At 43.8% G+C, this 22,527-nt stretch overlaps 1 protein-coding gene across 1 annotated transcript in view; it reads right to left on the reverse strand.

Moving 5' to 3' along the window:
• Nucleotides 1-13,703, reverse strand: part of LOC139406431 (dual specificity protein phosphatase 8-like) — an 89,236-nt gene extending 75,533 nt beyond the window's left edge. The window contains exon 1 of the mRNA XM_071149001.1: nucleotides 13,360-13,703. Coding sequence (XP_071005102.1) covers nucleotides 13,360-13,596 — 237 coding nt within the window. The 5' untranslated portion in view covers nucleotides 13,597-13,703. The remainder of the gene's footprint in view (nucleotides 1-13,359) is intronic.
• Between the last annotated feature and the right edge of the window lie 8,824 nt (nucleotides 13,704-22,527).

The following is a 22,527-nucleotide window of genomic DNA, read 5'->3' on the forward strand; positions in this document are numbered from 1 at the left end:
CCCGAGCACAATCCATCGAGGGATTTTTTTTTTTTGAGGTCAATCTGTTTTCCATTAGGTTTCTATGGCAAGCCCGTTTTAATAGAAATATGCTTGCAGTTCCTATGGCTTCCATTACATGTCAACAGTCTTTAGAAATTGGTTGATGTTTTTCCTTTGAGTAATGAAGAAGTAGCCCTTTCCTTTCTGGGAGTCGAGCCAAGTGGACTCTTTTGTTTGGGGCGCGCGACCTGAAGCCCGCTACACTTTGATTTTATCCGCTATTGAACACAGTTTATCCTGTCTTAAATTTGATCAATTATTTACGTTTTAAAATACCCAAAGTTGGATTAGGAAAGTTGTTTGAAATGTTTGGACCAAGATTACAGGTAACTTAATAGATAATTTGTAGTCATGTTGGGCGAGATGGAACCGGTGTCTTTCTGAATCAAACGTTGCAAATAAATGGACGTTTTGGGGATATAACGACGGAATTAATTGAACAAAAGGACCATTTGTGATGTTTATGGGACATATTGGAGTACCAACAGAAGAAGATCTTCAAAGGTAAGGCATGAATTATATCGTTATTTCTGAGTTTTGTGTCGCGCCTGGCGGGTTGAAACATGATTGTCATGTGTTTGTTGATGGGGTGCTGTCCTCAGATATTATCATGGTTTGCTTTCGCCGTAAAGCCTTTTTGAAATCTGACATGGTGGCTGGATTAACAAGAAGTTACGCTTTATTTTGGTGTATTGCACTTGTGATTGTACGAAAGTTAAATATTTCTAATAATTTAATGTGAATTTGGCGCTCTGCCATTTCACTGGATGTTGTCAAATCGATCCCGCTAACGGGATTTGATCCCTAAGAAGTTTTAAATTTACTTTTAGTTAGTTTTTTATGCATTTGTGCCTGCTTTTTGCTACAGTATGGTATGTGGCTCATTTGCCTTTAGTTCAACTACTGAAGTGTGTTCTGGTACACTTTCATTCAAACACAACAATTGATTTGAAAAACAAATGTTAAATTTTGGGGATTGTAAAAGTGCATTTATGAATGAAATACAGTTATTAAGTAATGAGTCATTAGTCCATGTCTTTAGTAGAGTGACCTTCAAATGTTTTGTGTAACAATGTTTTAACTCGACCCAAATGTAGACCATTATTCTATTGAAAAACAGCATGGTGTGTGCTCTCACCTAAGATGGCCAACGTGTGTCAGTGAATGTGAATATCAATTGGTTCATGAAATAATATAAATAATTTCTGATAATCAGTCCTATCTTATGAAATCTTATCTTGTGAAATAATACATATTTAGACAATAGGGCTTTGTTTCAATGTGATATTACATGTTTCTATATATTCTTGTACATTCTCTGACGTGATGTATGTGCTGAAATGCTGGCAATAGAAATGAATTACTTGAAATTCAACATTGTATCCTGATTCTGTGTGTAAGAAAGGGAGGGGATGGGATGGTAGTAAAGGCCAAAATATACAAGCAAATTGTAATTAGGATGACACTGAAAATAACCCAAGGTTTATATGAATTACCCAGCTCCTGGTTCAATCCCCCAACCCAATGTGCCGGGTTTATGTCACAACCCAACACACTGGGTTGTTTTAACCCTGCAATATAGTCGAATCAACCCAAGGTGCTGGGTTAGATGCATAACACAAATTGGGTTATTTTTAACCAAGCATATTTTTGAGTAAGAATAATTGATTTTGGAAAAATAATATTAATTGCCATATTAGGCATAAATCAATTTCTACCCTTTAAGATGCCAAAATATAAATTGTTTTCAGTACACTAATTATGTTTTGTTTTCTGAATGTTTCAGTGCATGTATTCAACAAGCTTTGGATGAAGGACATCCCCAGGGCTGCCATCTCCAAAGTCCACACAAAAAGGCAATAGTTCTGAACTGGGTTTGATTTCATTTTTGTTTTAATTATTAACATTTTGTTAATTATCTTTCAAACTTCCATTGGTTAATTTATTGCTCAGTTATCACTTGGCTCATGTAAATAATTATGTTGTACCTGTACCTTTAAACATCCTAAAGTCAACATGCCCATAGTGTTCACATATCTCATGTAAATGTTGTAGCTACATAAAAAGATGAAACAATTTATTTGGGAAATATCCAGTCTGCTATTTTCTTCATTCCCATGCTGATGATTTCAAGTTGTACTGGATTTATTTTGATCTGTGATTTGGTTTATGTAGATACATTTCAATGTTGTTTAACATAGTAACCAAAAATGGATCTAATTTGCATATTCATGCTGACTTTGCAGCAAACAGAATGTTCGCTGCAAGTTTCTGCAAATTTACTGCAATAGTTTGCCACAAAACAAATTTGCATGTGAAAATATGAGCTTACCGCAAATTTGCGGCAAATTGGCCAAAGGTTTGCCACAACTGTTTGCCAGAAGCCTGTTTTTTCGGTAAGGGTTTATAAACCATTTTTAATGTATTTAATCATGATTCTTAAGATCATTAATCAGATGTTTAATATAGGTCCTTATAGACCATTTACTAATCATTAGTTAAGTATTTTTGTCTGGCCTCATCTGAAGTGTGGGCTATTTATACTTTATAAATACTTTATCAAATCACATCAAACTTTATTTGTCACGTACACATGCTTAACAGATATTAATGCAAGTGTAGCGAAATGCTTGTGCTTCTAGTTCCGACCATGCAGTAATATCTAACAAGTAATCTAACAATTTCACAACAACTACCTTATACACACAAGTGTAAAGGAATGAACAAGAATCTGTACATAAAAATATATGGATGAGCGATGGCCGAACGGCATAGGCAAGATGCAGTAGATGGTATAGAGTACAGTATATACATCTGAGATGAGTAACGTAGGGTATGTAAACATTATATAAAGTGGCATTGTTTAAAGTGGCTAGTGATACATTTATTACATTCAAATTTTAATTATTAAAGTGGCTAGAGATTTGAGTCAGTATGTTGGTAGCAGCCGCTCAATGTTAGTGATAAATGTTTTGAGCAACCAGTGTAATTTCTCACAAAAAGATGCACATTCCCGTACCCAATGCTCATTAAGGCCTCAAAATAGCCTAGAACATATCAATGTTCAAATCATAAGCACACAACACAGGATGTTAAAGGAAATATATTCAACATTTTATGAACAGAAACTGTTGTGAAACAACTGTTGCAAGGAGTTCTAATGTGAATGTTTTGCTAGTGTTGTCAACATCGCGACAGCAAACTAACCATAAAACAGGGAGATGCAGCCTACACATAACAGCTGGCCGGACCGGACAGTTTTTGTCTTGTGGATATTTATTCCTTCATTACTACTGTTATGTGATTGAGGTGGGGGTAGGTGCCTTTACTTTTGGGTGGAGTCCTTGCAGCAAACCACAACTCCTAATTTCTAACACGTATTGGGCTCTCTTGTAAAAAGAGATTTTTAATCTCAATGTTTAAATAAAGGTTAAATAAAAGTATGGACCCATAATTTAGTCATGCAGCTGACCAAATTGCACAAGATTTTATTTCTGGGTTAACCAATATTAGACTGCTCTAAGGTGTGACTGTAATCCACACTTAGACAAGTCACTGCCAAGAAATGCTTATGTTACTTTACTCAGCATAGAGTGTGTTTGAAGTTACTGTTTTGGAATAAACTGTTTCAAATATTTTCTTTAACATCATCTGAGTGCTTATTGCTTAACCATTGATAGGATCTAGGTCATTTTGAGACCAGGAACATCATGTACTGTTGGAATGTCCATCTGTCCATCTTTTTGTGAGAAATTACACTGGTCACTCAAAACATTTATAAATTATTTATGAAGTGTATATACCCCACACTTTAGATGATAACATCTAACTGACTAGTAAATGGTTTATAAGGACCTACATTAATCATCTTGTGAATGGAGTAATGATTAATAAATTATGAATAAACTATTAACTAATCCATTCTGAATGCTTTATGTGTAGCTATTATGAAGTGCTAGCGGGGGGGGGAGATCGTGTGACCAAATCACTCAAACGACCGATGATGACCGTTCACCACACACTGCCCCTCACCCACAAACACCCTGCCTCTGGACCCCTTGATCCAAATCTCACGCTCCCTAACTCCTCACGCTCCCTACGTCCTCACGCACCCTACGTCCTCACGCACCCTACATCCTCACGCACCCTACGTCCTCACGCACCCTACGTCCTCACGCTCCCTAACTCCTCACGCTCCCTACGTCCTCACCCTCCCTAACTCCTCACCCTCCCTAACTCCTCACACTCCCTACGTCCTCATGCACCCTACGTCCTCACGCTCCCTAACTCCTCACGCTCCCTACATCCTCACCCTCCCTAACTCCTCACCCTCCCTAACTCCTCACGCTCCCTACGTCCTCACGCTCCCTACGTCCTCACGCTCCCTACGTCCTCACCCTCCCTAACTCCTCACGCTCCCTAACTCCTCACGCTCCCTGCGTCCTAACCCTCCCTAACTCCTCCCGCTCCCTAACTCCTCACCCTCCCTAACTCCTCACGCTCCCTACGTCCTCACGTTCCCTAAATCCTCACGATCCCTACGTCCTCACGCTCCCTACCTCCTCACGCTCCCTACGTCCTCACCCTCCCTAACTCCTCACACTCCCTACGTCCTCATGCACCCTACGTCCTCACGCTCCCTAACTCCTCACGCTCCCTACGTCCTCACGCTCCCTACGTCCTCACGCTCCCTACGTCCTCACCCTCCCTAACTCCTCACGCTCCCTAACTCCTCACGCTCCCTGCGTCCTAACCCTCCCTAACTCCTCCCGCTCCCTAACTCCTCACCCTCCCTAACTCCTCACGCTCCCTACGTCCTCACGTTCCCTAAATCCTCACGATCCCTACGTCCTCACGCTCCCTACCTCCTCACGCTCCCTACGTCCTCACCCTCCCTAACTCCTCACACTCCCTACGTCCTCATGCACCCTACGTCCTCACGCTCCCTACGTCCTCACCCTCCCTAACCCCTCACGCTCCCTACGTCCTCACGCTCCCTAACTCCTCACGCTCCCTACGTCCTCATGCACCCTACGTCCTCAACCTCCCTAACTCCTCACGCTCCCTACGTCCTCACGCACCCTACGTCCTCACGCTCCCTAACTCCTCACGCTCCCTATGACCTCATGCACCCTACGTCCTCACGCTCCCTAACTCCTCACGCTCTCTAACTCCTCACGCTCCCTAACTCCTCACCCTCCCTAACTCCTCACGCTCCCTACGTCCTCACACTCCCTAACTCCTCACGCTCCCTAACTTCTCATGCTCCCTACCTCCTCACGCTCCCTAACTCCTCATGCACCCTAACTCCTCAAGTACCCTAACACAGAACCATTGTTATTATAGCTCGGAGGTCTTAACCGAATCCGTTCGTCCCCACTCAACTCTCGTTGCGCGACATACATCATAATTTTGGGCACCAGGCATGTCTGTATAGCCTCTCCCACAGTATTGCCACGGTCGGGGCTAAAATATGAGTGTTGCTAAAAATGTCTGCCTCACGCTCCCTACGTCCTCACGCTCCCTACGTCCTCACCCTCCCTAACTCCTCACGCTCCCTAACTCCTCACGCTCCCTGCGTCCTAACCCTCCCTAACTCCTCCCGCTCCCTAACTCCTCACCCTCCCTAACTCCTCACGCTCCCTACGTCCTCACGTTCCCTAAATCCTCACGCTCCCTACCTCCTCACGCTCCCTACGTCCTCACCCTCCCTAACTCCTCACACTCCCTACGTCCTCATGCACCCTACGTCCTCACGCTCCCTAACTCCTCACGCTCCCTACGTCCTCACCCTCCCTAACCCCTCACGCTCCCTACGTCCTCACGCTCCCTAACTCCTCACGCTCCCTACGTCCTCACGCACCCTACGTCCTCACGCTCCCTAACTCCTCACGCTCCCTATGACCTCATGCACCCTACGTCCTCACACTCCCTAACTCCTCACGCTCTCTAACTCCTCACGCTCCCTAACTCCTCACGCTCCCTACGTCCTCACGCTCCCTACATCCTCACACTCCCTAACTCCTCACGCTCCCTAACTTCTCATGCTCCCTACCTCCTCACGCTCCCTAACTCCTCATGCACCCTAACTCCTCAAGTACCCTAACACAGAACCATTGTTATTATAGCTCGGAGGTCTTAACCGAATCCGTTCGTCCCCACTCAACTCTCGTTGCGCGACATACATCATCATTTTGGGCACCAGGCATGTCTGTATAGCCTCTCCCACAGTATTGCCACGGTCGGGGCTAAAATATGAGTGTTGCTAAAAATGTCTGCCTCAGGAAATCACCAAAACATTCCAGGCTGTGTCATAAAAATCCCCAAACATCCTGCTGTGCCCTTCTGTTACCATCAACCTGGCTACCTGGCCATGACACGCAGCGGGTTAGTTATCCTGAGTGGTGCAATAGGCATGTTACTGTACACCAGGCTAGAACAGGATATGGACCTAAAAACAATGTCTACACTACTGTATTGTCCTGGATGGAAATAAGTATGACACTGTACTCGCATATGCTAACTCCGTCGCTACCATTACCTGGAAATAATGTCAAAGTCAAGGGTCAGGATATCACACTTGTGCATCCAACTGTATACTGCAGTCCTAAGTTAAAATAAGGATGATACCGTAAACTGCTAATGCATTTCAGTTAATACTAGTAAATGTAAATAACACAGATCTATAGTTCATGATATAGTGCTCAATGCTCATCATGCAAATACTGTAAAATGATCCATTTTGCTATTCTTTTCCATATTCAAGACAATTTATGTCAGAGATTTGTCATATGGTAAGACGACAACGTATTCGTCTTTTCTAGGTGTCGTGTCTGTGGTGGGGCAATCCCATGAGGCATTACACTTCATTAAGTCATTACCCAGGATCCTTAGCAGGTGGATACCGGTAGGTGACGGAGATAAATATTTAGTAAATGGCTTACGGGACACGTGCAGCCGGAACCCAGTCTTCCTGCAAAAGGACCAATTAGTATCAAAGACTAACCAGTGACAGTTGAACATCAGTTAAGGTTAAACGTGTTACAATTGTAGTGGAAATAAAACTGAAGAGAGAGAAGAAGACAGAAGAAGAGTGTGTGTGATAGAGAGTGTTTGCGACTGATTTGAATTTGGTGAACTGCACTGTGTCAGTCAGCATACAGTGCAGTGCAAGTACAGAACAGAGCCTGGTGACCTCCCTAAATGCCAGTCTAAGACTCTCCCTGGCCCTGACTGGAGCTAGCCAACCTCTGCGCCATCGGTCAGACTTTGCCCTGGCCTTACCCTGGCCCTGACCGGAGCTAGCCAACCTCTGGGCCATCTGTCAGACTTTGCCCTGGCCTTACCCTAGCCCTGACTGGAGCTAACTAACCTCTGGGCCATCTGTCAGACTTTGCCCTGGCCTTACCCTGGCCCTGAATGGAGCTAGCCAACCTCTGGGCCATATTTGAAGACTTGCCCTGGTCCTGGCCTGGTCCTGATTCACTCCTACACCACATCCAGCAGCATGGAGCAGCGTGGAAGGATTAGCTTTGCTGAAGCCAAGAAACAACCCAGCCTGATCATCACACAGTCATTGACTAGGGACCATGCTCCTGCTGAGGCCGAGGTTCATTCACACACTACACACAAATACGCTCACACACACAGCCTACAGTATTTAACTGACCTAGTTTAAGCCTAGTAGAGTCAGTACAGTGAATTACATGGGGGTTATGTAGGGAGGTAGGACGCCATTTTGATTCCTGTCCATACACTTAGTTCACTCAACCTAATCCTGTGATGATAAAATCTGAAAGGGTCAAGCATAGAGCCTTGGGGGACGCCTGCCATTATGACTCAATAGGATGCAGGCAGGAGGTAGCCCACCCATGAATACCCCTCTCTCTTCAGCTTCCTACATTCACTCCCACAAGGACCAACAATGATGTCCTTTGCTTCATCGTCTGACTGAGACAGGCTCGCTGAGGCGGCCCCTAGTGATGCTGAAAGCCCTGTGGGAGGCAGTGTGTGTCTGCGTGTGTGTGTGTATGTGTGTGTGGTGGGGGCAGGAACTTGCATTAATACCGCGCAGCCGCTCTGCACGTGCCCAGCTCACGGCCTGCCAGTGGCCACACAAAGGGGATGATGTCATGCTTAGCCAATAACAAAGGACTCTGGGGCCGTGTGGCCCTCCCGTGTCACCCGGCTAGTTCCAGCTTTATCCAGCCTAGCATTAAATCGGCAGCATTATCCTCTTTACTGTGGTGGAGAGAATACCAACAGCTAGCCAGCAACAGGGCAACATGGAGAAGACAGAGAGAGAAAAGAGGGGCAGAGAGAAAGAGAGGAAACAGGGATGTTGATAGAGAGATGGTGATATACAGGTGGGGGGACCAGGACAGAGAGACAGTGTGACAGAGAGATGGTGATATAGAGAGATATATATTTTTTTCTCAAATCAATTTCTAATCACATTTGAGTTATTTAGCAGAAGCTCTTATCAAGAGCAACTTACATTTCCATCTTTTTTTCATTCATACTGGTCCTCCTGGGAATCAAAAGTTATTTAAAACCTCTTAGATGTAAGGTCCCATTTTTAGGGGACCTGCGTGTTTCTGGTATCAGTTCCGACCGACATTTTCACTTCCTCATCTATCTGTGGATACCATAGATCGAAATGGCTCGCTTTGAGTGATATCCCTGGTTCCCAAGGACACATTAGTATTTTCTTTTGAGTCTGTGCGTCGTAGGATGTGAAATCTGAAACCACTTGAAGCTGGGATGTCCCTCCTTCCATTTCATTCGCTCTGACAAAGCACATGACTGCAATCATCACGGTAGCACATTCAGAGATCAATTTATATCCATGAATCTAAAAATAATTAATAGACTTTAAACAAACAACAGTTTCTGTTTGTCACAGGTGGACAGGATTAATATGAGATGGAAGGCGAGTTCCTAATGAGTTCAGGAAGCCAAGCTAGAGGTCTGTGAGACGTTTACAGCAATGGGGGCAGATGCATTGATCAACAGAGAACTTTAGAAAATATGCACATTTTCTCTAACACTAAACATAGAAATATGTATTTTACAGTTCTAAGGATGGTAAAATCTTATAGTTAGTCATTTTATAATTTGATGATGCTATATTTCGAAATCCTCTAAGTCATTTCAAGCCTTATTCATACAGTTTTGTATTGTATTGAGCTTGTGTCCTAAAAGGTGACTACACCTCAGCAATTTATTACATTGAGTTATATTGAACTGTTTGACCCATGGTAATACTGGAAGATTAGTGTACATCTGTGGTGGAAAAAGTACCCGATTGTCATACTTGAGTAAGAGTAAGGATACCTTAATAGAAAAGTTAGTCACCCAGTAAAATACTACTTGAGTAGTAAATGTAAAGTAAATGTAAATGCTCAAATATACTTAAGTATTAAAAGTAAAAGTATAAATATTTTCAAATTCCATATAATTAAGCAAACAAGACGGATAGCCAGGGAGAGGCTCCAACACTCAGACATCATTTACAAATGAAGCATTTGTGTTTAGTGAGTCCTCCAGATCAGAGGTAGTAGGGATGACCAGGGATGTTCTCTGTTTAGTGAGTCTGCCAGATCAGAGGCTGTAGGGATGACCGGGGATGTTCTCTGTTTAGTGAGTCCTCCAGATCAGAGGCTGTAGGGATGACCGGGGATGTTCTCTGTTTAGTGAGTCCTCCAGATCAGAGGCAGTAGGGATGACCAGGGATGTTCTCTGTTTAGTGAGTCCTCCAGATCAGAGGCAGTAGGGATGACCAGGGATGTTCTCTGTTTAGTGAGTCCTCCAGATCAGAGGCAGTAGGGATGACCAGGGACATACTCTGTTTAGTGAGTCCTCCAGATCAGAGGCAGTAGGGATGACCAGGGACATACTCTGTTTAGTGAGTCCTCCAGATCAGAGGTAGTAGGGATGTTCTCTGTTTAGTGAATCCTCCAGATCAGAGGTAGTAGGGATGACCAGGGATGTTCTCTGTTTAGTGAGTCCTCCAGATCAGAGGCTGTAGGGATGACCAGGGATGTTCTCTGTTTAGTCCATTTCGGTGTCAGGGAAAATGTATGGAGTAAAAAGTACATCATTTTCTTTAGGAATGTAGTGAAGTAAAAGTAAAAGTTGTCAAAAAATTACTTAGGTAGTACTTTTAAGAATTTTTACTGAAGTACTCTACACCACTGGTGTACATATAATTATAATTGGGATAATAGTGTACAATAGTAGTCTGTACCCTCATCTATTGCCTGCACTAACCATGAACAGTGTGATGACACAGCCAAGTATTGTGCCTTGCGAGTTCAAACTGTCACGGCATGGTCTGCGCTCCATAATGATTTAATTCACCTTTTTTTTATTTTTATATAATAACAACTGTTACTAAAGATCATCAACAAGCACATGGCCGTGCCAGCGTTTACAGAGGAAGCAAATGAAGGTAAATGAAACAATGTAATTACATGAAATGATACCAACTGAAGAAAACTAACAGTAAATTGTCAGTTGAATATGTGTTGTTATTTGGCCTACTGACGGTCGATACTGATAGTGACTAACATTTAACATGATAGAAATGGAAGAAAGTCGGGGTAGTCTATAAGACAATCAAGAGTACCCATCCCTGCAAGTTAAACGTCTGTACAATGAATATTCTGCATAACTTTACTGTGGTTGATATGTTGATATGCTTCAGTGTGCTGCCATATGACTGGTTTCACATTTGTCTCCAGCGATTATAAGGTAAAATATATCTAATACAAGTGTCACTTATATTTACAATTCCCTTATCCAAACGGATAACTCAGTTACCTAGCTGTTATCAATAGCTCTTATCAAATTAATACCAAGTACATTACAGTGGATAGAGAATATGTTATTTCTATCAGGATAAATTTAAGTAGATGCTTTTTCCACTTGGAACGGGTAGGTTCTCTAGAACTTATTCAGTTTCCTCGTAAATGTGGTGGAATTACTAGGGAATTAAGTCATATTCAAAACGAATAGCAGGTGAATAGAAAGCTATTTACTTGCTCTTAACTCGGATCAGAATCGGGCCCTAAATGATTATGTTAACCTGGGGTGTAATCATTACTCCAAACAGTTGCAAAACTTTCCATTTTGCAACGAAAACTAGTATTTCTATTGGACATTTTCAGCAAACAGGGACGGGGGACCTACCTGAATCTGTCCAATAGAAAAGTTTGTTTTCATTGCACAATAGAACGTTTTGCAAATGTTTGGAGTAATGATTACACCCCAGGGTTGGGGCCAATTCCATTTAAACTCCAGTCAATTCAGGATGTAGTCTGAAATTCCAATTATCTTCAATGCTTTTCAATTAGGAAAACTTTGAATTGGGTTGAAATTGTAATTGAACTCAGCCCTGATGTAAACCAGTTCTAGCCTTCCGACCAGTCCAAAGCCTCTACACACTGACTGGGAGACATTAGTCACTGGTCTATTAAAAGAAAAGTTGTGCAACAGCATTCTGCCCAGGGTAATAATGACTCTAAACTTACCAGGGCAGAAAATACTGGTATGATGCATATTTCAATCAGAGAGAGAGAGAGATAGAGAGAGAGAGTATGTGAGAGAGAGAGAGAGAGCGTGTGAGAGAGAGAGAGCGTGTGAGAGAGAGAGAGAGAGTGTGTGAGAGAGAGAGAGCGTGTGAGAGAGAGAGAGAGCGTGTGAGAGAGAGAGAGAGAGAGAGAGAGAGAGAGAGAGAGAGAGAGAGAGAGAGAGAGAGCGTGTGAGAGAGAGAGAGAGAGCGTGTGAGAGAGAGAGAGAGAGAGAGCGTGTGAGAGAGAGAGAGAGAGAGAGCGTGTGAGAGAGAGAGGGAGGGAGAGAGAGAGAGGGAGGGAGAGAGAATGCCAAGCATCCCCAGCCAGCTAAAGATGTCTTTCAATCCCATGGAGCAAATACATATATTGATTCAGTTGAATAAAGGTCTAAGGTGCTGCTGCTTCCACTCATGTAGAGCGGGTTAGACACCTCTACATCTTACTGAGGGTCGAAGGGTAGTTACATTGACAGGCTGAGTTGGAAGGACTGACTCCAAGTGCTAAATCATGAATATAAGCAACTAGGGGGGAAGGAGAGAATGAGACGAAGCACGAGCCACACACATACATGACAGGTCAGGCATCCAGGGCCCGCTGGTTCACATCAGGAAGTAGACGACTGGCTTTTATGAGTCGCCACTCAAACTGTGTGTGTCACACCTAAAAAAATCCCCCAAATGTTTCCATCATCACAATACTAAGGGCATGTGTCATCCATATCTTATAGCATCCCATAATCAATGCCGTGGTCATGTTCTTTGGCATTGCAGGTGTAATTATATTCAAATTGCGCCACGGTAACATTGTTTCTGTCTTGTTGGTGCTGTGGGAAGGAAGATGTCATTTCCCCAGCTCTGTTGAGATGGATTTACCCATCATGTAAAGTTACTGGATAGAGCACACACACACACACACACACACACACACACACACACACGCACACACACGCACACACACGCACACGCACATGCGCATATACGAGCATGCATGCACACGGACATGCACGCACACACCCAACCACCCTCACACACACACACACACAGGCATGCACACAGACATGCACACAGACATGCACACAGACATGCACACAGACATGCACACAGACAAACACCCAACCTCCAGTTTCACACAGCGACTAAAAATACAGGATTCGCGTAGCCATGGCGGCTGGGCCATGGAAAAAAGGCTGTCATATTGGGAGCAGAAGTCATGGAAAACGGGAGGATTCAGTTTCATTGCAATAAACCTACAGTATGACCGCCTGCCAGCCTGCCAAATATAGCACCCAGAAATCCAGAGCAGAGCAAGCCAGAGAGACACAGACTGACTACAGAACAGTACACAGTCCTCTACCTGACCCTGTTGCATAGAACAATAGCATAGAATGTTCATGTCCTTAGGCTGCTGTTCTTCTCCCGCCCTTACAGTTATCAACATAGTGATCAATCCAAAAAGCATCTCTCACATCCGGGAAATAATCCTGAACTAATGACTGGTCATGGTCTCCTGGAACACAGACATAGAATGCATAGAAATATAATCTAGATTTGATTTCTATGTTAGAATGATACACTGTAGGCAGCCCCTTGGCCCTCATTACCAGCATGTTTTCCTGTGGTGAACTGTGCAGTGTAACTGGTGAGCTGTTGAAAATATTTATTCTTGAAGGACAATAAACTGTAACTTCCATCCACTCTCGAACTCTGACCTCTAACTCCTGTCCCCGTGACCTTTGACCTACCTTGACCTTGCCGTTGGGCTGTAGTAGCTCGGTGACGGACACCTTGTCCTGCTGCAGTCGCCTCTTCACCAGCTTGGAGCAGCACACGTTGACCGCCCCTTGTACATGGGATGCGTTGTACTCCGAGAATGTCCGGCTGTCAATCACCAGTAGACGACCCGCCCCCCTCTGGATCAGCCCTGCTAGGCGCTTGATGTCCATGGCACTCCGCCTGGTTGGTCCCTTCTCCCCCGCCATGATGTCACAACGATGGGCAGCAACGAGGTCAGTGAGGAGTGGGGAGGATGGGTGGATGGATGGGGGGTGGGGTGGTGCTGAGGGTGGATGGATGGGGGAGGGGTGGTGCTGCGGTTGTAGGGGTAGTGCTGAGGTTGTAGGGGTGGATGGATGGGGGTAGGGGTGGTGCTGAGGTTGTAGGGGTGGATGGATGGGGGTAGGGGTGGTGCTGAGGTTGTAGGGGTGGATGGATGGGGGAGTGGTGGTGCTGAGGTTGTAGCGGTGGTGCTGAGGTTGTAGAGGTGGATGGATGGGGGAGGGGTGGTGCTGAGGTTGTAGGGGTGGATGGATGGGGGAGTGGTGGTGCTGAGGTTGTAGCGGTGGTGCTGAGGTTGTAGAGGTGGATGGATGGGGGAGGGGTGGTGCTGAGGTTGTAGAGGTGGATGGATGGGGGAGGGGTGGTGCTGAGGTTGTAGGGGTGGATGGATGGGGGAGTGGTGGTGCTGAGGTTGTAGCGGTGGTGCTGAGGTTGTAGAGGTGGATGGATGGGGGAGGGGTGGTGCTGAGGTTGTAGGGGTGGATGGATGGGGGAGTGGTGGTGCTGAGGTTGTAGCGGTGGTGCTGAGGTTGTAGAGGTGGATGGATGGGGGAGGGGTGGTGCTGAGGTTGTAGGGGTGGATGGATGGGGGAGTGGTGGTGCTGAGGTTGTAGCGGTGGTGCTGAGGTTGTAGAGGTGGATGGATGGGGGAGGGGTGGTGCTGAGGTTGTAGGGGTGGATGGATGGGGGGAGGGATGGTGCTGAGGTTGTAGGGGTGGATGGATGGGGGAGTGGTGGTGCTGAGGTTGTAGCGGTGGTGCTGAGGTTGTAAAGGTGGATGGATGGGGGAGGGGTGGTGCTGAGGTTGTAGGGGTGGATGGATGGGGGGAGGGATGGTGCTGAGGGTGGATGGGTAGATGAGTGGAGAGAGGAAGTGGTGGTGGAAGAGGAGAAGAGAGGATGTCAATGGAGTAGAGAAGCTACCGCTACTGTAACGGACCTCAGGAGAGCCATGGTGTCTGAGGAGAGAAGACAGAGTGCGTCAGTCAGTCAGTCAGTCAAACATTCTAACCTGTATGTGAAAGATCCATCTAAAGTGAATCAGCATCATCTAACACTAGTGGCAACTGAGCTGCGACCAACTTTGAGACAAAACTTTGTTGGAGTTTTGAAACACATGGTTGTGAGGGTTATGAGACAGATTTAAGGTGTACTGAAACAATCATCCTGAGAAGTTATGAAACATGACATAGTGATGATTGAAACTAAACATGACATAGTGATGATTCACACCACATATGACATAGTGATGATTCACACCACGCATGACATAGTGATGATTCACACCACACATGACTTAGTGATGATTCACACCACACATGACATAGTGATGATTCACACCACACATGACATAGTGATGATTCACACCACGCAGTAACCAAGTGGACAAAGTAGCCTACTGTCTTCCATGTTCCATCCTGTATGCCAGACCCTGGGCTGCTAATTAGAGCAACCTAAAACAAACTACATCAGCCATCAGTACCATAACCGCAATGTCAAGTGTAAAGCATTCTTGCATTTACAGTCTCTTTGCAGGCTTCGCATATAAAAAAACAACCAGAGTACTAAACAAATATATAACATGTTAGGACTTCACAGGGGCTCTGGATCATCCCTGAGCTCAATCTGTTCTGAGATCTGAGGAATCTACTATGAGGACTATCAGGTGAAATTACAACAATACACAGTGCCTGTATACACTGACTACAGCGCTGTACTACAATTTCAACTGTGTGTGTGTGTGTGTGTGTGTGTGTGTGTGTGTGTGTGTGCGTGCGTGCGTGTGTGTGTGTGTGTTGTGGTGGATGCAAGGTCTCTTGTGTGGCAGCTCGTGAAACAGGAAACTGAGGAGCTGAGATAAATTAAGCCGAGGGGGGAATTCACAGAGCAGGTCTGGACACAGATAAACAGCCTGTGTGTGTGTGTGTGTGCGTGTCACATGTCACAGAGACCCCTCTATAAGCTCCTCTCCTCTCCACAACTGTCATACTGTTAGCAGACACACAATGTAGACCAAGCATTTGAGGAAATCCCATGATGGACAAACATTACATTCCGAGGTACTGTCTGATGGGGTGACAGAAAGTGCTACTTTACATAAGATGGTGCAGAGCAGCCATGTTATTTTATTTATTATCTGCTACGCTGCGTCGTGAAAAATACATGTCACCTCTCCTCTCGCTTACTGTGTAAAGGAAGGTTTACACCCCAGACGAAAGAGAAAGTGAGAGAGAGAGAGAGAGAGAGAGAGAGAGAGGAACAGGGGGAGAGAGATGCTTTCCCATGAAGAAACAGAGGTTGTGTCTAATACAGGACATCAGGACAACATCTCCACGACAACAACAGTAGCCAGTATAGCTTTCCTGGAGAGTAGAAATGTACCATTTACATACAGAGAGATTGGGAGGAAGAGAGAGGTGAAAGAGATGGAGACAGAGAGAAAGAGAGGCACCATGTGTGTAAGGAGTGGAAGAGAGGAAAAAATAGTATGTGAGAGAAAGGGAAAGAATTTCTGTGTGTATGAGAGACAGGTGGGAAACAGAAACGTGTGTGTGAGTGAGAGAGAGAAAAACAAGAAACATTCAGTCTTGTCCAATAGGGACTTGGTGGGTGACAGAGACACAGAGAGACATGCAGAGTGAGAGTAACACAGAGAGAGAAACACAGAGAAAATGAAACACAGAGAAACACAGAGAGAAACACAGAGAGAGAGAAACACAGAGAGAGAGACCTGTTGCCACAAGAAAAGGGCAACCAGCGAAGAACAAACACCATTGTGAAGACAACCCATATTAATGTTAATTTATTTTCCATGTTGTACTTTAAATATCTGCAAATCGTTACAACGCTGTATATAAACATAATATGACATTTGAAATGTCTTTATTCTATTGGAACTTCTGTAAGTGTAATGTTTACTGTTAATTTTTATTGTTTATTTCACTTTTGTTTATTATCTTCTTCACTTGCTTTGGCAATGTTAACATATGTTTCCCATGTCAATAAAGCCCTTGAATTGAGAGAGAGAGAGCTCTGGTCAGCAGTCAGCAGTGTCCATGGACGGGGGCCATGATCTACTCAACAACCTCTAACCCCTACTATGACATTATCGCCACGGCAACGGCACAGGGAGGGGAGGAGAGGGGGAAGGAAGGGTTGTTATTCTGTGAGGAACTCCCAGCCTAACAACACATCTAGCTCAAGGCTACACTGTTAGCTTTCTTATCAGTAACAGCACACTAAAGACTTTTCTGTCATATCAACAGTAAAACACTGTAAAATGCACAGTAAAATACCATACATGTGTTTTACTGCATTAATTATGATGCATTGTGGGAAAATGTTGTGTGCTATAAGAGGCTATATTTGTTTCACTCCGTGAGTGAGAACGCTGTACCCTCATAGAATACCGCAATATACTGTACTTCAGGATTTCTATATACCTTATGAAACTCTACAGTAACGTACAAACTAATTGCTGCCAGTAATTTACTGGAATTCAAAATACAATACCATACTGCATTTTGTAGAGAGCCAAAAACCTTGGGTGCACAGTATTGTTGTTTCTTGCTCATTAACATATTTTGAGGAGTGCCTTATAAGAGGCTATATTTGTTGTGCCTGATAATGAGAGTACTGCATCAATTTAAGTGATATGTGGTAGTGATTCCTACCAATTAAATGTCCATAGGGAACAGATCAAAGTGGTAGCAAGTCACAAACCTTTAACAGTTGAGCGGCTAGCCATGTCCTTTTGATCTGCTCTGCCCGGTAGTATTGACATTTTAGAATCCTTTGTTAAGGCTTAAAGTGGAAATGATAGAAAACACCAAATATCAGTTGGCATAGTGTAATATATAATTAAATATTCACTTTTTGCAATTACTGATTTTATTTGATAGAATTTAAGAATAAAGAACTGTATTGCTACGCTGTTATATTTACTACAGCATTCTGTAAATGATGGTGCATCGTGGAGCAATACACAGTGTACAAAACATTAGAAAAACCTTGCTTATAATGAGTTGCACTCCCTTTTGCCCTCAGAACAGCCTCAATTAATTGGGGCATAGACTCTCCAAGGCGTTTAAAGCGCTCCACAGGACTGCTGGCCCGTGTTGACTCCAATGCTTCCCACAGTTGTGTCAAGTTGGCTGGTTGCCTTTTGGGTGATGGACCATTCTTGATACACACGAGAAACGGATGAGCATGAAACACCCAGCAGCATTGCAGTTGTTGACACATTCAAACCGGTCTGCCTGGAACCTACAACCATACCTTGTTCAAAGGCACTTAAATCATGTCTCAATTGTCTCAAGGCTTAAAAATCCTTCTTTAACCTGTCTCCTCCCCTTCAGCTACTCTGCTTGATGTGGATTTAACAAGTGTCTTCAATAAGGGATCATAGATTTCACCTGGATTCACCTGGTCAGTCTATGCCATGGAAAGAGCAGCTGTTCCTGCTGTTTTGTACTCAGTGTATTGTGGGAGTAGAACAAATCACTGGGACATGAACATATTTTAAGGCGTGATTGTAAGAAGCTCTGTTTGTTGCACCCGTTAGTGAGAGTGCTATACCACTTTAACTGATATGTGGTAGTATTTCCTAAATAATTAACTGTATGAAAGGAAAAGGTCAGAGTTGAAGCGGGTCTTAAACATTTTAATGGTTGAACATTTACCCATGTACATTTGGTATGTTTTGCTTTGTCATCATAGCCAGTTGGGAAACCTTTTGTTAGGCTTCTAGAAGTGCAATTCATACAAAACACCAAGTAGCCATTAATATGCAAATCCCTACAGCCAACATTCTCACTCTAATCCCTTGTAGTTACAGTAAAATGCTGTTTAAATACATTTCTTACAGTTTAAAATGTTCAATTTTACTGCTCCCCTTCATTGCTCTGGCATCAAGTTGCTGTGAATATCTCAGTATTATATTGGCACTATCCAGAGATGGTCAGAGATGTATTATAAGATATATATTATAAGATACAGGACATGTGGACACCCTGTCACACACGTTGCTGACAGGTGTAAAAACATATTGAGCACACATCCATAACATCTCCATAGACAAACATTGGCAGTAGAATGGCCCGTACTGAAGAGCTCAGTGACTTCAACGTGGCACCGTCATAGGATGACACCTTTCCAACAAGTCAGTTCATCAAATTTCGGCCCTGCCAGAGCTGGCCCGGTCAACTGTAACTGCTGTCATTGTGAAGTGGAAATGTCTAGGAGCAACAATGTCAAATGCTGAAGAAAAAAAAAATCCTCTGTGCTTGGATGCAACACTCACTACCAAGTTCCAAACCTCCTCTGGAAGCAATGTCATCACAATAACTGTTCGTCGGGAGCTTCATGAAATGGGTTTCCGATGGCAGAGCAGCCTCACACAAGCCTAAGATCACCATGCGCAATGCCAAGTATCGGTTGGAGTGGTGTAGAGCTTGCCGCCATTGGAATCTTGAGCAGGGGAAACGCATTCTATTCTTGTCTATTAATGTTCTGTATTATGTCATGTTTCATATTTTGTGTGGACGAGTAGCAGCTGCTTTTCAAACAGCTAATGGGGATCCTAATAAAATACCAAATATCAAAAATAGGACCGATAGAAGAGAGAGATTGAGATAGAAGAGACGAGAGATAGAAGAGAGAGATTGAGATAGAAGAGACGAGAGATTGAATAGAGAGATTTAGATAGAAGAGACGAGAGATTGAATAGAGAGATTGAGATAGAAGAGACGAGAGATAGAGATTGAAGAGAGAGATGGAGATAGAAGAGAGAGATGGAGATAGAAGAGAGAGATATAGAATATAGAGCCCTGAAACTCAAATCTGGACCTCGAAGCCAGTTCCATTGCATTGTGTCTTTGTTCCCCTCCCAATCAGGGACTGATTTAGACCTGGGATATCAGGTGGGTTAATGATCAGGTAGAACAGAAACCAGCAGGCTCCGGTACTAGTTTTGTAAGAGTTGAATAACCCTGATATAGAGGTATGAGAGATAGAAAAGAGAGAGTGAGAAGAGATATAATAGAGCTATATAGAATATAGAAGCAGAAGAAAGAGAGATAGAAGAGAGGGAGAAGAGAGCTGTTGTTTGGGGTTTTCGTCTGGGTTTCTGTATAAGCACTTTGTGACATCTACTGATGTAAAAAGGATTTATAAAAGAATGCGTTTGAAATTAGATTGAGAGAGAAAGATTAACAGAATTAGGTGTGAAACCGACAGTCTTAATCTCCATCACTAAGGACTCTATTCAATCTGTATCGCTGAAGCATTACAAATTGTGCGATATTAAATATTAATGTATTTCCAATTGAGCCGACATATGCAGTGTTTACCGTGAATGCAGCCTCCGCTAATGCAGGAACATTGCCTTTAAATTTCAATCACGCTGTAACTCTGAACTTCAGCGATTCATATTGAATAGAGTGTGTCACGATAAGAGCATTTGAAACTGTCATCAGCACACAACATCCATTACATGTCTTCCTAGTGTAGTTCTTACATAACAGGGGTATTTTCTTCCATCTCCTACACCAGCAAGTGGGCAGCAATCTGACATAGATGTCAATCTATCTACAGTGGCTGCTTGGCAATGTGACCAGTGCTAGCACAGCATCTGGAACATGGAAGAGCTAACTAACTTCTATATGTAGACTGCTAGAGCAAACAGAGTCCTCCTGCATAACACAAGGACACTGGGACACTGGAAACTACAGTACACTGAGCAAAAGACATTGAAAAGACATAGAAAATGTATCTTTGGTTGAAAATATGTATTTCATCATCTTGTGCTCACTAATGCCTCTACCGTCTCTTGACATGTAAGAGGAGATACAAGTAAAGCACACACAACAACACATAGTACAAAACACATCACATGCAATGCATGTAAACAAAGATCCACACACGCCCCCTCCTCTCTCCCAAGACCAATACAAAGGCAGATTTGATTTCCTCACCTTAGCTAGCAGCTAGTGTAGCCTCACTGGACCAAGGATATTAGCATCCCTGTGTCATCCTTACCATGCCTTATGACATCCCCATAGCATGGCTATGTCAGTGGAGTCCTTCAGACAGACAGTGCAGTACTAGAGAGCAGGATGAGACGTGATCCTATCCTCTCTGTGTTGCTGCTGTTGAGCGCAACACACACTGACCACTGCATATGTCTAATGGCGCCCGAGCCCGCCCTCCCTAGCTCCCTTTTTCTTCCTCCCTTTCTCACTCTCTCTCTCCCCCTCCCTCCCTCATTCTCTATCGTTCTCTCGTGAGGACAACAAGGACGAGGCTGTGAGGGGAGAGGAGGGGAGGGGTGAAGAGGGGAGGAGAGGAGTAGCGGAGGGGTGGGGAGAGGAGAGAGGTACCAGCAGGGAGAGGAGGGGTGTAGTATTGAGCAGGAGAGAGGTACCAGCAGGAAGAGGAGGGGTGTAGTATTGAGCAGGAGAGAGGTACCAGCAGGAAGAGGAGGGGTGTGCAGGTTAGATCTGTAGAGGTACAAACACCATCATTGCATCACAGCTCACTTCTCATTCTCTTTTGTCTGTCTAGACTGAAAAGGAGGGAAGAGAGGAGAGAAGGGGAGCCCCCAACCTCAGCATCCTCATCCATCCAACATGACAATGCAGAATACTTACTGAACATAGTAAACCACATTGACATTCCTTACCCTGCACAACTAGTCTCCTCCATCCTGCATTTAGAAACCCTCAGAGATTTAGAATAAAAAGCCCTAACTACCTAAAATAGCCAGTGGCTCAACTCTGAGGAACAGAAGAGAAGAAGTAGGAAACAGGTGGGACTGACTGAAGCAGATTGCTAGGTTTCCATGGAAACAGCCCGTATTGGGGAGAGCAGGGGGCACGAGGAGGACAGAGGGAGGATGCTGTGTAGTGGGTACTGTAGGGTAGGGTACCACCACAGGGACTAGGGCTGGCTCCAACACTACTGACCAATTACTACTGCATTGGAACAGGTTCATACACTAACCAGGAGAAGAATAACAAAATAGGGCCGGGATAATGCTATCCAAAATATAGATGAAACTTTTGGTGCTGTAGTAGCCCAGGAGTAATGAAACATGACTTTTAAAAAATGACCAGAAGTCTCAAACTGAGTCAATTATTTTAACTCAAATTTTTCAAAAAGAATGCTTTGCAATACATTTAAAACAATTAACTCATTTCTATGCAATACATGTCAAATAAACAACGTTGGCTGTGCTGGCTGTCTCCTTCAGGTCAATAATTACACATAAGCTTGTGGAGGGAAAGCAAACAAAAAGGGATCAACTGGAGTACACCCAACGATGAGGTAACATCATTCAAGTTAATCATTAACTTCCCAATAACGTCATCTACAGACCTCATATAGGATGGGAATCTGTGGAACACACACAGCATTTTGGCCAGTGTTACCTAGTGTTAATTTGTCAGTGTAACATTTATAGTGTTGTTTGAGGTGTTACAATAACACTGTCAGTTTACAATTAAAGAGTATAATTGTAATGATAACATTCTCCTACAGCAGGAACGAATTAAACAATGTTTCTCTGTCACTAACACCTACAGTAATTGGTGGTAATGCAATAATTCACTCGAAAAGGCAAGGCACACTGAGAAATTATATTGAATGTTGGGCCTCCTGAGTGGCGCTGTGGTCTAAGGCACTGCATCGCAGTTGCTAGCTGTGCCACTAGAGATTCTGGTTTGAGTCTGCTTTCAATTAGTTATTTTTTTCCAGCCGTGAGTGATAGTGTGATCTAGGCCTTCATTACTCCTGTATTAGTGTAGAAAAATACTCCCCAAGTGTAAACACAATATCGAAATAGAACTGGTTTGAAT

Source organism: Oncorhynchus clarkii, chromosome 4, assembly GCF_045791955.1.
Source record: "Oncorhynchus clarkii lewisi isolate Uvic-CL-2024 chromosome 4, UVic_Ocla_1.0, whole genome shotgun sequence".
NCBI lineage: Eukaryota > Metazoa > Chordata > Actinopteri > Salmoniformes > Salmonidae > Oncorhynchus > Oncorhynchus clarkii.